This window comes from Hemitrygon akajei, chromosome 10, assembly GCF_048418815.1.
Source record: "Hemitrygon akajei chromosome 10, sHemAka1.3, whole genome shotgun sequence".
Taxonomy (NCBI): Eukaryota; Metazoa; Chordata; class Chondrichthyes; order Myliobatiformes; family Dasyatidae; genus Hemitrygon; species Hemitrygon akajei.
The window spans coordinates 169659475-169680343 of NC_133133.1; the positions used below are offsets into that span (position 1 = coordinate 169659475).

Sequence of the window (20869 nt, forward strand, 5' to 3'; positions counted from 1 at the left end):
AGTTCCACCTTGCTTCAAAAAGCCAACAATTATAAGTGCCTAAGAAGAAAAATGTGAGCTGCCTTAATGACTAGCGCCCAGTAGCAATCACATCGACAGTGATGAAATGCTTTGAGGTTGGTCATGACTAGACTGAACTCCTGCCTCAGCAAAGACCTGGACTCACTACAATTTGCCTATTGCCACAGGTCAATGCCAGACGCAATATCAATGGCTCTTCACATGGCCTTAGACCACCTGGTCAATACTAACACCTATGTCAGGATACTGTTCATCAACTATAGCTTAGCATTTAGCACCATCATTCCCACAAACCGCAGAACCTGGGCCTCAGTACTTCCCTCTGCAATTGGATCCTCGACTTCCTAACTGGAAGACCACAATCTGTGCGGATTGGTGATAATATATCCCCCTCCCTGATGATCAACACCTTGCACTCAACATCAGTAAGACAAAAGAGGTGATTGTGGACTTCAGGAAGGGTAAGACGAAGGAACACATACCAATGCTCATTGAGGGTTCAGAAGTGGAGAGAGTGAGCAGTTTCAAGTTCCTGGGTGTCAAGATATCCGAGGACCTAACCTGGTCCCAACATATCGATGCAGTTATAAAGAAGACAAGACAGCAACTATACCTCATTAGGAGTTTGAAGAAATGCAGTATGTCAACAAAAAACACTCAAAAACTTCCATACATGTACTGTGGAGAGCATTCTGACAGGCTGCATCACTGTCTGGCATGGGGGGGCAGGGGGGGCTACTATACAGGATTGAAAGAAGTTGAAGATGGTCATAAAATAGTCAGCTCCATCTTGGGTACTAGCCTACAAAGTAACCAGGACATATTCAAGGGGCAGTGTCTCAGAAAAACAGCGTCCATTATTAAGGAACCCTAAATCCCAGGGCAGGCCCTTTTCTCATTTTTACCATCAGGTAGGAGATACAGTAGCCTGAAGACACACACTCAGCAATTCAGGAACAGCTTCTTCCCCTCTATCAGATTTCTGAATGGACATTGAACCCGTGAACACTACCTCACTTTTTATATACATATTATTTGTTTTTGCATGATTTTTAATTAATTTGATATATGTATACTGTAATTTATTTATTTTTCTTCTATATTATGTATTGCATTGAACTGCTGCTGCAAAGTTAACAAATTTCATGACACATGCTGGTGATAATAAACCTGGTTCTGACCTTTGTCACGATTGTTTGTAAAACTCATCTACTGAGAAAGTCTTTATTTGCATCTGCCCCACAACATAATACACAATTCAGAAGGTACAGAAGTGTGAAAACCAACACTCAATGTTTTGGCAACAGCTTCTCCTCTATCTGATCCATGAACATTACCTCGAACCAGTTCCTTATCTCTGTAACTTATAATAGCTTTTTGTACTTTGCAGTGAACTGCTGCTGCAAAACAACAAATTTCACAACGGATACCAGTGATAATAAACCCGATTCTGAATATCATAATAATTGGATCAATTAAAACTAACTTTTTACCCATTTTAGGTATGTTACATTCTATTTCTGCTTAGTCACATCACTATTTTAACTTGAAAACTTATGAAAACAGAGCAGTATTTTATAAGATGATTCATTAGTGCATTTATTACATTGCTTTAGATTTACAAATAAGAAAATTTGCATGTACACTTTAAAACTATATTCAAATAATACAATTAAGGTTTTTCTCCACAGATACTGCACACATGAAACAATTAACATAGTCTTCAAATTGTGGTTATTTTCAAAGCCTAATTTGACAACCAAAAATCATTAGGGGCTGAAACTGCTGTTCAGATGGTGAACAAAATTAAATGCACTTCCTGTTCTGCTCCAAGAACAATTTTATGTACTATGTCAAATTTATTACAGTAGCTGTGTATACTTTGACAAAAATAAATGTCCACATTCTTCCATCAAAATTAACAGCAAAACTAATGGCACACATACCTAATGTACACTTCTTTTCAGCAACATCAGGGAAGAAGCATTTCAGCCACTACCTGGAGGTCACTGAATGATTACAGGATTACCAATACAAGCCCCTCTCCCCAAATCCCATAACTAAAATGTCATGATTTTGTGTTTATAGCTTCATTAATGACCATATCTGCAATACCTTTGAAGAGGTATGAATGGATGAATTTACTGCCTTGCACACCATCTACAAACTAATCTTGTCAAAACGTTAACTGCATCATTATAGGCATAAGCACAAATTTAACTACGTGATAACTTCGATGCCCAAGTTGGAAACTCAGATCCCACTCTATTAAGAAACATACAGGCTTTTAACAGCAGGTGATGAATTATTGGGTCTGAGTTTCAATTTCCTGGGACTGATGCAGGCACAATTTTATATAAGTATAAGAATCTTAATTGTATTAAAGCCACAGATTATTGTGATTCTATCAGGGTTTTTTTTAAAGCAGAAGGAAAATTAAAATTTCACCGAGCAACTGGCACGATGTAGATTTCGAAGTGTGATCCTGGCAGTGTCACTAGGGGATTGAAGCAATTTATTACAATAATGATCTCCAATCCTATAGTTGGATTAAAGGATATACATGGTTGAAACAATCGGATTACATCACTTCAGTCTCACTCAAATCAACATCTATCCTGTGAAAAGCGCTATGGCTTTTGCAAGGCCCTGCATGGAGAAGAGATGTAGAAGATGCAGGCAAACTAAGGAAACACTGGGTCACATTTCTGGCAGGTGTTTATCAGTGAACAGCTGAGAATATTGTTTAAGACATAATGAGATCTTTGATCTGGTGATAGTTTTACTGTTTTTATGGAATAATGACTTTTAGATCAAGCTGGACATACCTGAATTCCCAATGTCAATCAATCTCTCTAAAATTCAATTTAAACTTCCAAACTAAAAAAGTAACAGTTATTTCCCTCCCCAAATTCAATATTTTCTATTTCTTGCTCAAATTGAGAAACAAGCTGGATTTCAACCATTCAATTTTACTATTCTTTCTCATAACTACCATTGCTAGTTATTTAGCATTCCTTTGACATGTTGGTTGCCTTCCTCCCTCAGGTCCCAGTTGCTAAGGTTTTCCTCTCTGAACTAATAAAGCACATTTCCATCAACTGGTTCTGCAAAAACTTAAAATCCAAGATGTGCCACATAAATAGAATCAAAACCATTATTTAAGTGTATATCACTCCTTTCCATCCAGGTTTTTGAAAAAACAATCTTTGACATATACAGATTTTGAATACTGGATAAAATATTCAATACAAAATATTCTATGCATATTTTCACCATATTAAGAAAAAGAATTAACACATAATGAGAGGGATGCTGTGCAATACCCTATACTCAAACTATAAATCTGACTGAATCTGCACATTAGGTGTTCAAAATAGCCAAATGCATATTGTTCCAACACATAAGTTATTAAATAATAAAGATTTGATTTTAAAGGGACAATATAACTGGAACTTCTACATAACTATGATGCTTCATGCAAATCATACAGCTTTTCATTAAAAAGGACAATTTGAAATAAGATTCATGACAAAGGCCATTGATCTTTTCTGTCCAGACAAGTGTAAAACAGGCAAAACCAAACCTTCCAGTACATTCCACTTGTTTAGCACTTAGTCCTTTTAAAGAAGAGTTATTTTAAAACATTGAACATTCTGCTGATAAATGTGAAGTGGTACATTACAGTCTTCATTTCAAAAACAAAGTTTTAGTCAGTTAAGAGCAACAACCTCCACTACTCTGTTGCTGGGGTTCATCATCAACTATCTGTACACCCCGCCGTGTGCTTGCAGATTGACCATTGCCATTTCCTTTTGCCCTTTCATCTGCTTGAGCTGTTTCTATCATTCCTAAATATGGAACAAAAAATAGAGATCATTTTAGTACAGCAACAGTGATAGATGGATCAGGCTTCTAATTTTGACAGCTTGATTGACAAATGCAAATATAAAGGGGGATATGTGAAAGCAATTCATTATGATAATGCTACCTGGCCTACGATATCTTTATTAAGGGGAAAGACTAGGCTTTGATGAGTACCATGAACAGCATCACTTAAGACTTTTAAAATGAGAGATTTTGATGAAGAAAAATCAATAATCATAGGTTTATCTTAAAGAGAATAATGTTAGCAAACTGGAGTAAAGAACAAGCTGCTGGATCTCAATGGGTCTTGTCTGGACAAGGCCTTCTCAAGTTGCTGGAGGATCTCAGTGGGTCTTGTCTGGACAAGGCCTTCTCAAGCTGCTGGAGGATCTCAGTGGGTCTTGTCTGGACAAGACCTTCTCAAGCTGCTGGAGGATCTCAGTGGGTCTTGTCTGGACAAGGCCTTCTCAAGCTGCTGGAGGATCTCAGTGGGTCTTGTCTGGACAAGGCCTTCTCAAGCTGCTGGAGGATCTCAGTGGGTCTTGTCTGGACAAGGCCTTCTCAAGCTGCTGGAGGATCTCAGTGGGTCTTGTCTGGACAAGGCCTTCTCAAGCTGCTGGAGGATCTCAGTGGGTCTTGTCTGGACAAGGCCTTCTCAAGCTGCTGGAGGATCTCAGTGGGTCTTGTCTGGACAAGACCTTCTCAAGCTGCTGGAGGATCTCAGTGGGTCTTGTCTGGACAAGGCCTTCTCAAGCTGCTGGAGGATCTCAGTGGGTCTTGTCTGGACAAGGCCTTCTCAAGCTGCTGGAGGATCTCAGTGGGTCTTGTCTGGACAAGGCCTTCTCAAGCTGCTGGAGGATCTCAGTGGGTCTTGTCTGGACAAGGCCTTCTCAAGCTGCTGGAGGAGCTCAATGGGTCTTGTCTGGACAAGGCCTTCTCAAGCTGCTGGAGGATCTCAGTGGGTCTTGTCTGGACAAGGCCTTCTCAAGCTGCTGGAGGATCTCAGTGGGTCTTGTCTGGACAAGGCCTTCTCAAGCTGCTGGAGGATCTCAGTGGGTCTTGTCTGGACAAGGCCTTCTCAAGCTGCTGGAGGATCTCAGTGGGTCTTGTCTGGACAAGGCCTTCTCAAGCTGCTGGAGGATCTCAGTGGGTCTTGTCTGGACAAGGCCTTCTCAAGCTGCTGGAGGATCTCAGTGGGTCTTGTCTGGACAAGGCCTTCTCAAGCTGCTGGAGGATCTCAGTGGGTCTTGTCTGGACAAGGCCTTCTCAAGCTGCTGGAGGAGCTCAATGGGTCTTGTCTGGACAAGGCCTTCTCAAGCTGCTGGAGGAGCTCAATGGGTCTTGTCTGGACAAGGCTTGCTCAAGCTGCTGGAGGATCTCAGTGGGTCTTGTCTGGACAAGGCCTGCCCACAGCTGAGTTCTTCCAGCAGATTTTTTTTTTTGCTTCAGATTCCAGTGTCCTCCTGTCTTGGAGTTAGAAATTTCTATTTTTGCATATTTACCATTTCAAATGTTCCACTAAGGTGGTGGAACACTGGCTTCCAGAAGGGAAGTAGATGAACATGAAGTACAAATAAGGTCGAAGTCACAGTCTAAAAGCAAACTGAATTAAGACGCTTAAATTCTGAAATCACACATCAGACATTGGAATGGATTGCAAACATTTAAAACTTATCACAACTTGCCAACAAGCTGTGACTTGCTGTTTAAAACTTGTTCTCCCTAACCATTCTGAGTCTAACTGACAAGCTGTTATCCAGTTGCAGGGCCTTGTCAAACACATGGGTATATTCAGGGAAATGGGGGAAGGGGGATTATCATGGAAGAATAAAAATAAGACATGCCCATAAAATATCTGGCAGATTTTGTTTGAAATTCCAAAATATTGTCAAAAGATTCAAGAATTAAAGCAATTTTAAAGGTTACAATTTAAAACAAAAACATTAACACAAGAACTATAGATCAACTAAATCTCACCAAGATGCCTCATAACTATTTTTCTCCATTCAAAGGAACAGACACTTTCCTTGCAGCAAACCTAACCCAACACATTTGGTGGATTAAATCCCAAACATCAATATTAAGGGGCAGTTGAGGGATGGCTGTAAAGAATGGCCAACAAGTTTGGTGATTTTGTACTTGAATCAGAAACATGGACTTGAATACACCTACAGTACACAGAATGACCAGCAGCCCTATGGAGCTCCCTATTCTTCTCAACACATTGTAACTAATGAAATCAAGTATTCAAATAATCTTCAACGCTTTTATGGGCAGGGAATGGTGATTCATAAAACAGCATTCCCTTCACTTAAAAGTTCTTTTATGACATCTTAACACCAAAGCCAACTTAAATTACAAAGTGAAAAGCCATTGTGCTTCTTGGCAATAATACGCACAAAAACTAACATTTGAAAGAAAATTCACACAAGAGAAATGGAATAACAACTCTTTAAAAGGCTTTTAACAACTATTAAATTGTATTAAATGACAAACATTTCACCTACTTTTACAAAGATCAAGAAATAGTTCTTCAATTCCTTTGTTCAGCTTTGCTGATGTATGAAAGTGTTTTGCTCCAACGGATTCTGCATACCTGTACAAATACAAGAGAGATGAAATCACCCAATGATTCTTGCAAACTAATTACTGAAAATATGATCAGTGTAATTATGAGAATAATAGAAGGCCATGCACTTACACTTCTGCCTCTTCAACAGATACATGCCGATCCTTTTCAAGATCTAATTTATTACCTGTTTTAAAAAGAATCATAAAAGCACAATCAGAACATAAGAACATAAGAGATAGGAGCAGGAGTAGGCCAATCGGCCCCTCAAGCCTGCTCCGCCATTCAACAAGATCATGGCTGATCCAATCTTAACTCTAGTTTTCACTGAATCCCACAAGGCAACAGTGCCAACCATTTATGCCGCCCATTTCATTTTATTATTCATCCCGCCCAAACCCATGTGATCACCCGGGGGAAAAAAACCGAGTTGCCAACTGAGGAGAAAAAATCTGGAAAATTCCTCTCCGACCCATCCAGGCTATCGAAAACTGGTCCAGGAGATCACATGGCTGATCTAAACCTAGCCTCATGTCCACTTAGCATAGATAACAATACTTTATAAAAGACCTGAAATAAAACAGAACATAGCAGTACAGCACAGTACAGGCCCTTCGACCCACGATGTTGTGACAACTTTTTAACCTCCTCTAAGACAAATCTAACCCTTTGCACCCACATAGTCCTCCATTCATGTGCCTATCTAAGAGGCCCTTAAGTGTCCCTACTGTATTTGCCTCTACCATCACTTCTGACAGTGCATTCCTGAAGAAAATGCTAGAAATATTCAGCTTAGTAGCACTTGTTATGAGAGAAATAACGTTCCATTAGAGCTGTAGAAGACAGATCAAAACACTATTTCTGAGGTGTGGTCATGCTAAATCTTCAAAGCTTCCCTCTCTACAGATGCTGCTAAACTGCCAAGTATTTACAGCATTTTCTGTTTCATTGCAAACTTAACAAGTTATATATTTTTTACCATCGATGCTAATATTTTCATATTGAATTGTCAAGCGAACAATAGTTTTTGTTAAACTGTAAATCATATTCTCTCTTTGGGGGCTTTGCTATTGCTTGCTTGGTGGGTGGTGGGTGCTGATGCTTCCTGCTGAAATTAAATGGGGAGGGGGTTGATGCTTTGCTACTGCTAGTTTGTGGGAGGGGGTGAGGGGCTTTGGGTTCTAATGTTTTTCTGTCATTCACTCTTTGGGGTACTCTTCTGTTTTCATGGATGTTTGCAAAGGGAAAAAAATTCAGGTTGTATACTGTATACAGTCTTTGCTACTAAATGGAATAATTGAAACACTGAGTATTCTGGATTATTATAGCTAATGATCTTAAATCAATCCAGTCCTGTTAAACAAATAATATGCAGGATTTATGTCATTCCATAATTCTATCCATCTCCTCAATGGAAATAAAAATCAAACAATATTACTAACCAATCATTTTCAACATTGCACCTATACATATAATTAAATAACTTTAAAGTAAACTTTGGATAATAATAGATATTTAGGAAGTTCAACAATATCAATTTTGATTAATTGTGCCAATTATAATTCTGGCTTCACAACAGAGAACAGTGATTAGCGGCTCCAATATAATGAACAAGGTATTTTAGACAATATAGCCATCCTATTTAAAACGGATTGATGTTCACATTTCTTCAACTTGTGCTGCGATGAATCTTTTAAACAAGAATTTCTAACAGATTCCTTCATTGCATTTTCTCTTGATTCAATTATTTCACACCCGCCTCCCTTCAAATGTTAAAGCATGGACAGAAAGGAAGGGATTTCTGCTGAACAGTCTTCACTCTTTAAGTGACACTTTTTAAACAGATGCTTTTTTTATTATTTTACCTTTTCCTATCAATCTTACTTCAGAACTTAAATAATTACATCCCTTTGCAACTAATCAGTATTTATTTTCTGAGATGAAATATGTATTTAAAAAAGTCACATTTCTAAAACAAATTAGGAAATGGGATATTTACTCTAACTTTGTTCAAATATGACAACATACAGGAGATGGAAAGTTAAAACTATTTAACGTTGATCCATGTGAATGTGTATTCTCTTTGGAAATTAACTACTGAATATAGTCATTTAATTGACCTCATGATTTATTATGTAATCTGGAACTTATAATAGTAACAAAGAAATCAACTCTCATGTAATATCAAGCAAAAAAGTCTTTGAGTAATTCAAAAATATTTTTAAAGCATCTGTCTCAAAGTAAACCTTAAGGAGTTTGTAACTAATATTCTTATGCTGAATGACACAAAAATATAGTAGGGTTTTTAAAAGTGTCTTTAAAAAGTACATACAAAAATTTAGGTAAGGAATTTCAAAGCTTTGGGCTTCAACATTATTGCAAATGCCAAGGCAATTAAAATCAGGATTGTGCAAGAACCCATAATCAAGAGTAGTGAAAATACCTTGGGAAAGCTGTAGGCCTGGAGGATTTTACACAGGTAGGAAAAATTACACCATTGGATGTGTGTGTAGTAGGAGTGGTACTACAGCTATCATGGAATTTTAAAATAAACTTGGGGATTTTTAAAAAGGACACACTGCTTAATCGGGTACCTCATGGTTAAGAGAGTACAGAAAGTTAATGTTTAGTCTTTTACAAAGGATCAAATATTTTAGTTTTTCCTTAATTTAAATACTTACATAATATGATCCTCAAATACTCCTTTGAGGTAAAGGATTAACTGAAAGATTAATGGCATATGGCAATTTTATAATTCCATTAAAGAATATCCATTTTTATGGAAAATGATAAATACAGAAGGTATAAATTTGGCATAAATCTTCAGAATAAGATCCAATCATCTCTGTATTTTTGGTTTGGGTGTGGAGTGATTCAAGAACTAAATTCAAATCTTAACTGAGATTAATCTGTTTACTGTGCTATAAACATACAAACACTAATTAACCTTTGAAATAACCTGCTTTATCAGCGCAGAGCCAAGAGTATTTAAATTTGATGATTTACAGTAATAATTCAAGAATACCTAATAAAATTATTTCAATGACAAAGATTTACTTCAAGAATTCTGCATACTTACCTACAATACATAAAGAAATGTCATTTCCTAACATTTTCCTTAATTCTTTCACCCAACTTTTCACCTGAGAATGAAGTATTAAATGTTGTATACATTAGTATATAGTTTAAATTGCTATTCAAAATCTCAGCATGTATTTTTTACATAACATTTCTACCCATATCTTAATAAAAAAAATAAGGGTTTTATCAAAATTATCTCAGATTGAAAAAACACTTGTTACTTTTAATTAGTATGCAAAGCAAACATTTATCATTGAGGTCTCCTCAGATCCTGGAAAGTGAAGTATGGTAGAGAGAAGATAATTCAAGAACTCTAAACCCTTAAACACATTACAGTAAAACTCAAATGGGTAAAACTTCAAAATTATTGCATTTCACTTCACAGTAATTTGTATAAATATAGGCCACTGTACAACTTTAAGCCAAGAGATCACCTTTTGAAATGAGTCTTCATCTGTGATATCATAGACTAATATGGCTCCATTGGAATCTCTATAATAAATCGGACCCAAGGCATGGAACCTCTCTTGGCCTGCAGTGTCCTTGTTTCAAAAGAGAGTGTTTATACAGTAAATATTAATTCCAAAACAGAGCAATAAGTTTTAGTATACAAGTTAAAGATGTCATTAGTTACTCAAAAGGTGGACGTTAAAAAATAAATGCTTTAGTCATGTGAAGTCAAGGTATTTTTTATATTCCAACTTTCCTATGACAAGCCAGCCGGTGGTGTAGTGGCATCCACACCGGATTTCAAGGCAAATGGCCCTGAGTTTGAATCCGACTAGCTTCTTGCACATTTTCCATCTGTGCTGGCTTGAGTGTCGAGCTAGCAACTTGGCCCCATAAAAAAAACGGCAAATGCTATGGAAATGGCAAAAATGCTACCTGGTGTGCCACAAGGTGCAAAAAGGAACAATAATACCTTCCAATGAGATCATCCATCAAGTCTATTTCAGCTCCCAGAGCACCATTCCTTACCCCACCTCCCCTCTCTCTTTTGTTCATACATGCCCAATAACAGCCCTCTCCAGCAATTCCACTACCACCTATCTAGACCAGGGCAATTTACAGTAATCAATTTAAATAACAACACCATGCCTTTCAGATATGCCAATAAACTAGAGAACCAAGGAAAATTTCACACAGTCAGTGGGAGAAAGTGCAAACATCGCACAGACAGCATCAGAATCAAACCACGGCTGATGAAGCAGTGAAACAGCCGCATTACTGATGACGGCAATGTGGCGTACTTAATGATTTTTTTTAGGAGGCCTTTAATAATGTTTGAAGTGATGCAAAGTTCTAACTGAGAGATTAAAACCAATCAACAGAACTATTACCAATGGACAGTGGAGAAAGACATTTAATGAAACAAAATGTCAAAGGATATAGATGGTAAAGGTTCGGAGCACACCCAGGGAAATGTTATTCTTAATAAGTCTGAAGGTAGAGAAATGACTATCTTGAAATATGATGCTGATGAACTTTTAAAAAAAAAATCCATAATTCTGAACAAGTTCATGCAGAGAATATGACCTGGGGTAAGTGTAGACAGTACAATAGCTATTGGAAAAAATGTCACAACATTGATTTTTGAGAGAGCTCTTAGATCACTTTCTCAAGTCAACGTCTAAGACTTTGTAAGCCAAAGGATCAAAAGAAATGCACTGTGTAAAGCTGAAATTTTCTTGGATAAGCAAAAATAAGAATGACAAAGATGAGGTCTCTAGAACCCCGGCAATAAATGTTTTAGGAAAGAAAAAGCAGGAGTCAGTTAAGGTTCCAAGGTTGCAGTCACATAATGGAATCATAAAAACTCATCATATTCTAAATAATGACCTAATTAAGTTTTCTAAAACAGCTCAAAAAATTGGATATACAATCAGATGAAGAAAACAGTTAATCAACACATTAGACTCTGTTGTTAGAAAACTAAGAATGTTCCTAAATGAACAATGCAACTTTTCCAGGGTTTAAGCTGTAATTGCAGCATCATAGAACACTTCTGATTTGCACTGAACATTAACAGTCGGAACTTCATAAAATTTAAACATGACACCAGGGATAAGATAAACAAAATTCATTACAGGCAGTTATGTTACTCTTCAGTGGAATTAATTCATGCTTCACATCTGATTAATCACTAACTAAATATACCTTAGTACAAAGCAAATTCATTGTGCATCAAGTTTCAGACACCTGGTCAATGCATTTCAAGGGAATTTGGTTACAGACACTTTGTATGAAACTTGGTTACTTACCCAAATTGCAATATTTACTCTTTTGCCTCCAATATTCAGTTTTTTTGTTAAGAATGATGCCTAAGAATAAGAAGAAAGCTCATGAAATTACAAGTTAGAAATTTTACTGGTAGAGTAAAACGATACAAGACATAGAACCAGAGCTAGGCCATTTGACCCATTGAACCCGTTCCACAATCATGGCTGATTTATTATCCCTCTCAACCCATTTTCACCCCATATCCTTTCATACCATTACTAATTATCTATCAATCTCCACTTTAAATATACCTGATGACTGTCAATGTATTCCATAGATTGACCACCCTCTGCCTAGAGATGTGGAATTTCTATATTCTAGAGGGACTTCCCTCTTATCTGAAGTTGTTCTCTCTGGTCCTAGACTCCCCCACTATACGAATCATACTCTCCACATCCACTCTATCTAGGCCTTTCAATCCTCGACTGGTTTCAAAGAGACAGCCCTCATTCTTCTAAACTCCCCTGAGTACAGACCCAAAGCCATCAATTGCTCCTCATACATTAGCCTTTTTGTTACTGGAATCATTCTTGTAAACCTTCTCTGGACCCTCTCCAATGACAGCACACCTTTTCTAACTTAAAAAAAAAATGGAGTATATCTGATGTTGTTGCCTTTAACAACAAACTTAATTAAATTGAATAAGGGAAGTTTATCCATTGACAACAAAACAACTCGGCTCACGAAGAGAAATAACAATTCACTTCAAGGCATTTTAACTGATCCAGTTGGGATGCTGACACTATCTGTTCAAAGGTCTGAATACTTGTCAAAATATTTCCATCATTACAACTACTACATCCTCAGCTACTAAACCAGGGAATGCTAAGTGCATTATATGCATTGCGCATTTAGATTATTGTAGCCCAGCCCAAAATTTAAATTTTAATACTGGGATCAATTAGTTTTGTTCTGATCTTCAATGTATGATGTAAAATTCTGCATTATTAGCTGTGTAAACTGACTTCACAGGTACCCAGTACAGCCAAGCCTCGTTTTTAAATTATTCCATGGCAGACCAATCACGAGCTTCTTGACAGACTTCTAAGATCAAAGTCAAAGTATACTTATTATCTAAATATGTATGCATTACATAACCTTGAGATTCATCTTCTTACAGGCAGCTACAAAAGAAAGAAATCCAGAAGAATCTATTAAAACAAAAGACTAAACACCCAGCTTGCAGAGAGGAAAAAGGAAAATAAATGTGCAAACAAGAAAAACAAGCAAATAGCATTCAGAAATTTCTGCATTCTTCCAATTCTGAATGTACATTCATTCCGAATTTCCATCATTTTGTCATTGTCACCCATATCTTCTCATGCCTGGGAAAACTCCTCCTTGCCTACCCTTCTAAATTTGTCATTTAAGAATCCTTGATCATAATTTGATGAACTGACTGAACATCAGAATCAGTACTTCTGTTCGGAATCCTATGAAATAATTTGGGGTATTGTACTATATAAAAAGCACAATAGAAATGAAAGTACACTTGTGATCATCCAATTTGGAGGTGTAGTCAAACTTCTTGGCTTCAGAAACATGTAGTTAAGACAACAGTCATTTTCAAAAGACTCTTTGTACCTACTGAATGTAAATGTGCAATGATGCTAAATAATTACTCCATCCTTTTCTAAATGTTGTTATTTTGGAGGACCTGTCATGGATCCAGTGAACAAATGCAATTATGAAGGAAGCGTGACAGCACCTCTACTTCCTTAGGTGTTTGCAAAGATTCAACATTACATCTAAAACTTTGATGAACTTGTGTAGATGTGTAACGGAGAGTATATTGACTGAATGCATCAGAGGCTGGTATGAAAACCAGGAGTCCCTTGAATGGAAAATCCTACAGAAAGTAGCGGCTATGGCCCAGTCCATCACGGATAAAGCCCTCCCCACCATTGAGCACATCTATGTGAAACACTGTCGCAGCAAAACAACATCCATCAGCAGGGGCCCCCAGCACTCAGGTCATGCTCTCTTCTCATTGCTGCCATCAGGAAGGTGGTACAGGAACCTCAAGACTCAGATCATCATGTTCAAGAACGGTTATTACCCCATAACCATTAGGCTCTTGAATCAAAAGAAATAACTTCACTTGCCCCATAATTGAAATGTTTCCAGGACCTATGAACTGACTTCATTTCATGTTCTTGATATTTATTGCTTATTTATTATTATTTCTTTACTTTTGTATTTGCACAGTTTCTTGTCTCTTGCACTCTGGCTGAACATTCACATTGGTGCGGTAATTCATTGATTTTGTTGTGGTTATTACTCTACGGATTTGAATATGCCCGCAAAACAAAGTACCTCAGGGTTGTGTGTGGTGACACATACAGGTGGAAGAACCCTTTGTAATTGCCTGGTTTTCTGCATTAGTTACTCATAAAATGTGGTCTGATCTTCATCTGTCACAATAATAGACAAACACAATCTGCCTAAACAAATAACAAACAATTGTACTTTTTATGTTCTTAATGTACATATTGTTTAATCAAAGTCCAGGTTTAAAAAAGTATGTGAACCTCTGGGGTAATACCTTCTACAAAAGCCATTTGGAGTCAGGTGTTCCAATCAATGAGATGAGATTAGAGGTATGGGTTGTAGAGGTACCCTGCCCAATAAAAAAGACAAAGTCAGGTTACTGACAGAGCCTGCTCTTCTCAAGAAAGATCTGTTTATGTGCACCCTGCCTCCATCAAAACATTTTTCAGAGGACCTTAGAATAAGATCTTCTAAGACCTTGGAGTCTTTTCAAGCTGGAAAAGACCTGAGTGTTCATCAGTGCACATTAAGAGAAATTGTCTACAATGGAGGAAATTCAGTGCTGTTGCTACTCTCCCTCGGAATACACTTCCTGCAAAGATCACACCAAGAGCACAATGTGCAATGCCGAAGGAGGTGAAAAAGAACCCAAGAGTAACAGCAAAAGACCTGCAGAGATCTCTAGAACTTGCTAAAATGTCTGTTCATGTGTCCACTACAAGAAAAACACCGAACAACAATGGTGTTCATGGAAAGATACCATGGAGGAAACCACTGCTCTCCAAAAAAAACATTGCTGCACATCTCAAGTTTGTAAAAGACCACCTGGATGTTCCACATCGCTTCTGGGACAATGTTCTGTGGACAGATGAAACAAAAGTTGAACTTTTTGGCAGAAATTCACATGGCTAAGTTTGGAGGGAAAAGGGCACAGCACACCAACACCAAAACCTTATCCCAACTGTGAAGCATGGTGGAAGGAGCATCATGGTTCAGGGCTGCTTTGCTGCCTCGGGGCCTGGAGAGCTTGCTATCGTTGAGGGAACAATGAATTAAAAATTGCATCAAGACATTTTACAGGAGAATGTCAGGGTAACGGTTTGTCACCTGAAACTTAATAGAAATTGGATGATGCAACAAGACAATGATCTAAAACACAAGAGTAAATTAACAATGGAAACGTTTAAAATGAAGAATGTGTGTGTTTTAGAATGGCCAAGTTAAGAGTTCAGACCTTAACCCAATTGAGATGCTGTGGCATAACCTCAAGAGAGCTGTTCAAGCAAGGTATTCCAGAAATAGTGATGAACTGAAACAGTTTTATGTGGAGGATGGTCTAAAATTTCTCCTCGCCATTGTGCATGTCTGATCAGCAGCTTGAGGAAATGTTTTGTTGGAGGTTAGTTGCTGTTAAAGGAGGTTCTACCAGTTACTAAATACAAGGGTTCACATACATTTTCCAGCCTGGACCATGGATAATTAAACAATGAGTTCAATAAAGACATGAAAAGAACAATTGTCCGTGTGTTATTAGTTTAGGCAGCTTGTATTATTATTGTGGCTTGGATGAAGATCAGACCACACTTTATATGTAATGCAGAAAACCAAGTAAAAGCAAAAGGTTCACAAACTTCTTGCAACAGTACGTACTTTGAAAAATAAATTGACTTTGAAAAACGATAAGCAAACATTAACTGGTTGCATACAAGTATGGCATTTATATCAACTTAATTTCTGTACATTTACTTGTTCTATACAAAACTATTAAGATGCGGTATTTTAAAAGGTTATAATCTACACCTGCAGAACCGAAATTAATTTGCCAACGAGTCATTGTACAAAGCTATCACCAAAAGAGAACAGAAACTTTTAGCCTTAGCATCACAATTGAATAACTGCCACTGATGGTCCTAAGCCCAGCTGCAATGGAGTCGGGCATGGGGCGAGCAACTCCATCCCATAAAACCCCGGTGCTACAGAAACGCCAACAGAAGTTCCAAACACCTCATCCCTGGGAGAGGAAGGATACTGAATGGGCCACACCTGGGGACAACCTGAAAGCCTGGCCCAGGACAGAGGACTCTGGCAAGCTGCTGTTGATGGCCTATACCTCAGTAGGGGTGATTGGGCTAAAGTAAGTATCACAATTGAATGATTAACCAAATATTGGCCGCTGAAATATGCTATTCATTTCAATTTACAAGAAAACATCGTAACACTGCAGTTAAACTATTGGATCAGCATTCACCTGGACTGTTGCTCCTCAAGACAAAGTTAGAATCCTACTGTAGCAACTGGGAATTCAAATACAAGTAATTAAAATTCATCACCTTGTGTTAATAACAATGACTCCAAAATGAATGGATTATTATAAAAACTAACCTGCTTCATTAAGAAATTCCACCATCCTTGTACAGCATAGCCTATTATACATTCCTATTCCTTCCATATGGTTGTTTCTTAATCAAAATCATATGAAACTACAGATGCTGGAAATCCAAAATAAAAGCAGATAATGTTGGAAACACTCAGAAGGTTAAGCAGCAACCAAGGAAAGAGAATGCTTCAGGTCAAAGATCTGATGTCAGATCGATGCTGGAAAACAAAACATCTGTTTCTCTTCCTACAATGCTGATATAGGTGATTGTTCACCATCTTTACAATAGTCTATCCATTCATTTGACTATTTGGGATGAAGAACAAATACTAACCTAGAAGTGACATTTAAGACTCATTAATATTTTAATTTTATTCTATGTCAACAGTGTCTGAAGTGAACTTGACCGATGCCAAAAGGGTGTTAAAAAGCTCAATTTGTAACTCAGTTTCACTACTGTAAGTGTGTGGAATGAGCTGCCAGCACAAGTGGTGCATGCAAGCTCGATTTTATCATTTAAGATAGGTTTGGATAGGTACATGGATGGGAGGGGTATGGAAGGCCATGGTCCCAGTGCAGGTTGATGGGAGTAGGCAATTTAAATGCTTTCAGCATGGTATCCCCCCGCTGAGGTTAACAAAGCTTTGGCTGACGACCTTAATACCTTTTACTGTAGATTTGAGAGGGTCCATCTTACACCTGTCCCTCCCCCCTCTTCAGTCTCTCTTCCTGCCTTCCCTCGACCATCACTCACTGGCTCTCATCCCCCGATCACTGCAATCACCTCCCCACCATCTCTGCCCAGCCCCCCTGGATCACAGCTTAGAATCAGCGAAGGAGAAGTATGTCAACTGTTCCAGCGACTTAAGACCCGAAAATCTCCAGGCCCATATGGGGTCTCCCCCTCCTGTCTATGAGCCTGTGCTGATCAGCTGGCTCCCATCTTCACTCAGCTCTTTAACAGATCTCTGGAGCTGAGTGAGGTTCCGACTTGCTTCAAGCGCTCTACCATCATCCCAGTCCCCAAGAAACCCACCATCACAGGACTGAACGACTACAGACCTGTCGCACTGACATCTGTAGTCATGAAATCCTTTGAACGCTTGGTGTTGAACCACCTGAAGACCCTCACCAGCAGCCTGCTGGATCCCCTGCAGTTTGCCTACCGGGCAAATAGGTCAGTAGACGATGCAGTCAACCTGGGACTGCACTATATCCTGCAACATCTGGATCATCCTGGGACCTATGCTCGGATGCTGTTTGTGAATTTCAGTTCGGCGTTTAACACCGTCGTCCCTCATACCCTCTGCTCCAAGTTGTCTCACCTTGCTGTGCCACCTGACCTCTGCGATTGGATTTACAGCTTCCTGACCAACAGAAGTCAGCAGGTAAGGATGGGACAGGTCACCTTGGATATTCGAATCACCAACACCGGCGCCCCCCAGGGGTGTGTCCTCTCTCCACTGCTGTTCTCCCTCTACACCAATGACTGCACCTCCTCCAACCCCTATGTGAAGCTTTTGAAGTTTGCAGACAACACTACCGTCATCGGACTCATCCAGAATAGTGATGAGTCTGCATATCGACAGCAGGTGGACCAACTGGCACTCTGGTGCAGTCGGAACAATCTGGAGCTGAACACGCTCAAGACAAAGGAGATGATAGTGGATTTCAGGAGACATCCCCCCGCTATGTCTCCCCTCACAGTCCTCAGCAGCCCTGTGTCCACCGTGGAGAACTTCAGGTTCCTGGGAACCACCATCTCTCAGGATCTGAAGTGGGAGCAGAACATCAGCTCCATCCTGAAGAAAGCCCAGCAGCGGATGTATTTCCTGCGGCTCTTGAGGAAATACGGTCTACCTCAGGAATTGCTGCTGCAGTTCTACACTACAGTCATTGAGTCTGTCCTGTGCACCTCCATCATTGTGTGGTTTGGAGCCGCCACCAAGCAGGATAGAACCAGACTACAGCGCACAGTGAGGACTGCCGAGCGCATCATTGGAGCCTCCCTGCCCTCTATTGTGGACCTGTACTCTTCCAGGTTGAAGAAGAGGGCGGGGAACATCATAAAGGACTCCTCCCATCCTGCGCACGGACTGTTTGATCTGCTTCCGTCTGGTAGGCGCTTCAGATCCCTCCAGACTAAGACTAATAGGCACTGGAGAAGTTTTTTCCCTACTGCGGTCACTTTGCTGAACAGTTAACTGCCAGTTAACTGTCGGCTAACTATTATTTGGATTGCACTACCTGTATGTATAATCTATATTTTCATTTATATTTATCATTATTATTGTTATGAGCAGAGAGACAACATCTGCCGGAAGTAAATTCCTTGTATGTGCATAGGTACTTGGCGATTAAAGTCTGATTCTGATTCTGACTAGATGGGCCAAAGGGCCTGTTTCTGTGATGTACATCTCTATGACTAACTTTTACAACACACAAAATTTTGGAGCAATTTAGCATCTTTGAAGGGAAGTAAACAGTGACATTTTAGGCTAAGACCCTTTATCAGAACTTTCTAACTTTCATCCAATTTCTGAATGGATATTCATCACATGAACACTACCTCACTAATTATTTCCTATCATTTTTGCATTACTTATTTAGCTTATTATACTATATATTTTATTGTAATCCAGTTTTCTTTTTCTCTTTTTGTAGTGCTACCACAAAAGTTGACAAATTTCACGACATATGCTAGTGATATTAAACCTGATTCTGATGCACTGGCAGTTATTCTAGCTTGCATCTGTTTTGAAACAATCAATGTTTGCAGATGGTTGTTTCAAAACAATGATTTGCAATATTAAGTGTGCAAAGGTGTAAACAATAACCAGTATTTTGGAAGTACAACAATGGGTTCATTTGTAAAACCTAGTAAAGTTTCCACCTCAATATTTTAATATTATTCATATATTTTACGTTACTGTTAAACAATTCAGACACGAGTACACGATTACAAAATCACACAACCCAAAGTCATGTGAAATACACTTCATCACCTAAAATGATGCAAGATATCTTAACTGTTTTCAAGCGGCGATTAACACCAATGACAAGAGACATTTGGAAATGAAATGTAAACCTTCCCTGCGGAACTTGTCGCCTCACCCTCATTTACTAAGGATTAAATATGGAAGCCTCCGTTTGAGTGATTTACTGAATTTTAAGCCTCGCTGAAAGGTTAATGTACAACGAAACAACGAATCATAAATTCAGCTACAATAAACGTTCAATTATTCGTAACTGATACAGGATTGAACAATTTTGGGGGCAAATATATAGGGCCAAAATATATTACGACGTCTATCCCAAAGTCCAGTTTGACAACATATCATTTGGGATAAACATGCTTCTTGGGAGGATTCTTCCTCACAAAACATCAACCGTAATCCAAGTCGGCGGTTATCGTTTCCTGGCTCTGGTATTTCTCAGTATTGATAGATTTTAATGGCGAATACACAACTAACATACTTATCACATTTAAATCTATCTCAGACTGTAGGGTAGCAGAGGATCATTTTCCTGGGCGACATTTAGCAAAAGGCCTTCGATTGGCAGGCGCCTTAATCGTCAGTTCCCCTTTAGGCAGGCAGTGATCCAAAGCTGGCAATGGAGTTGGGATGGAAAGGAACTATACACCAAAGGACGAACCTGAAGCGTAGTGATGTGCTTGTCGTTGAATTTGTTCTCACAGTATCTCAGAACCAGTGATGTCTTCCCCACGCAGCCTTCCCCGAGCAGGACAACTTTAAAAGAGTAGGTTTTACCGCCACTCGCCATTATCGGGAGGAAAATGAATCCAAGCAAGCTTCGGATACAATCACATGGGACCAGGGCGGGATGTGGCGGTGAGGGAGGGGGAGGGAAAGTGCAGACCAACTGGGGGGAAAGTCGCCGGCTCACCCAGTCGAACAGTAACAGTAAACAAGCCGCCCTCCTTCTCTAATGGCGTCTCCTTCCTCCTGCGTCAGTCCTGTGGCGTACGTCAATTGATTGACAGGCAGGAGGCGGAGTCTCTCCGGGGCCGCGCCTTCCTCCTGCGTCAGTCCATTGGCGTACGTCAATTGATTGACAGGCACGAGGCGGAGTCTCCCCGGGGTCACTGAATGGAGGTGCGGAATGTGCAGCATTTTAATCTCGCACCTGATACATTACAAACAAGCTACAAATTCATGTGCAGTTTTCAGACTTAGAACTTCCGCCGGTAAAAAGTAAAAATTAGGTTGATTTTGACTGTAAACAAATGTTTTTCCCGATCTTATAATTAGAAGGGAAAATTAGCAATAATTAATTTTCTCCCCCCGCCCCCACCACCCCAAAGAAACCTCCAAGAAAACCTCAACCTTGTTGTGGTTTGGAGGTTGCGTACCTCAGTAACCTGGAGAGATACCTGGCTG

At 39.1% G+C, this 20869-nt stretch overlaps 1 protein-coding gene across 1 annotated transcript; it reads right to left on the reverse strand.

The window, feature by feature from the left end:
• Positions 1 to 1594: 1594 nt before the first annotated feature.
• On the reverse strand, positions 1595 to 20457 carry rab21 (RAB21, member RAS oncogene family). Its single transcript, XM_073059656.1, has 7 exons — positions 20124 to 20457; positions 11800 to 11859; positions 9973 to 10080; positions 9537 to 9600; positions 6590 to 6644; positions 6396 to 6484; positions 1595 to 3872 (listed from the first exon to the last, which is right to left on the reverse strand). Exons 1-7 carry the CDS (start codon positions 20250 to 20252, stop codon positions 3739 to 3741), a joined length of 639 nt encoding a protein of 212 aa, XP_072915757.1. The 5' UTR covers positions 20253 to 20457; the 3' UTR covers positions 1595 to 3738.
• Between the last annotated feature and the right edge of the window lie 412 nt (positions 20458 to 20869).

What these genes read in the sequence shown, in the direction of transcription:
- rab21 (XM_073059656.1), bottom strand. Translation starts at nt 20,252, where the DNA reads ATGGCGAGTGGCGGTAAAACCTACTCTTTTAAAGTTGTCCTGCTCGGG. An exon ending in GAGTAAATATTGCAATTTGG is followed by an intron (nt 10,081 to 11,799) that starts GTAAGTAACCAA and finishes TTTTGAAACAAG; the next exon opens with GACACTGCAGGCCAAGAGAG. An exon ending in ATTTCTTGATCTTTGTAAAA is followed by an intron (nt 3,873 to 6,395) that starts GTAGGTGAAATG and finishes TTCCATATTTAG; the next exon opens with GAATGATAGAAACAGCTCAA.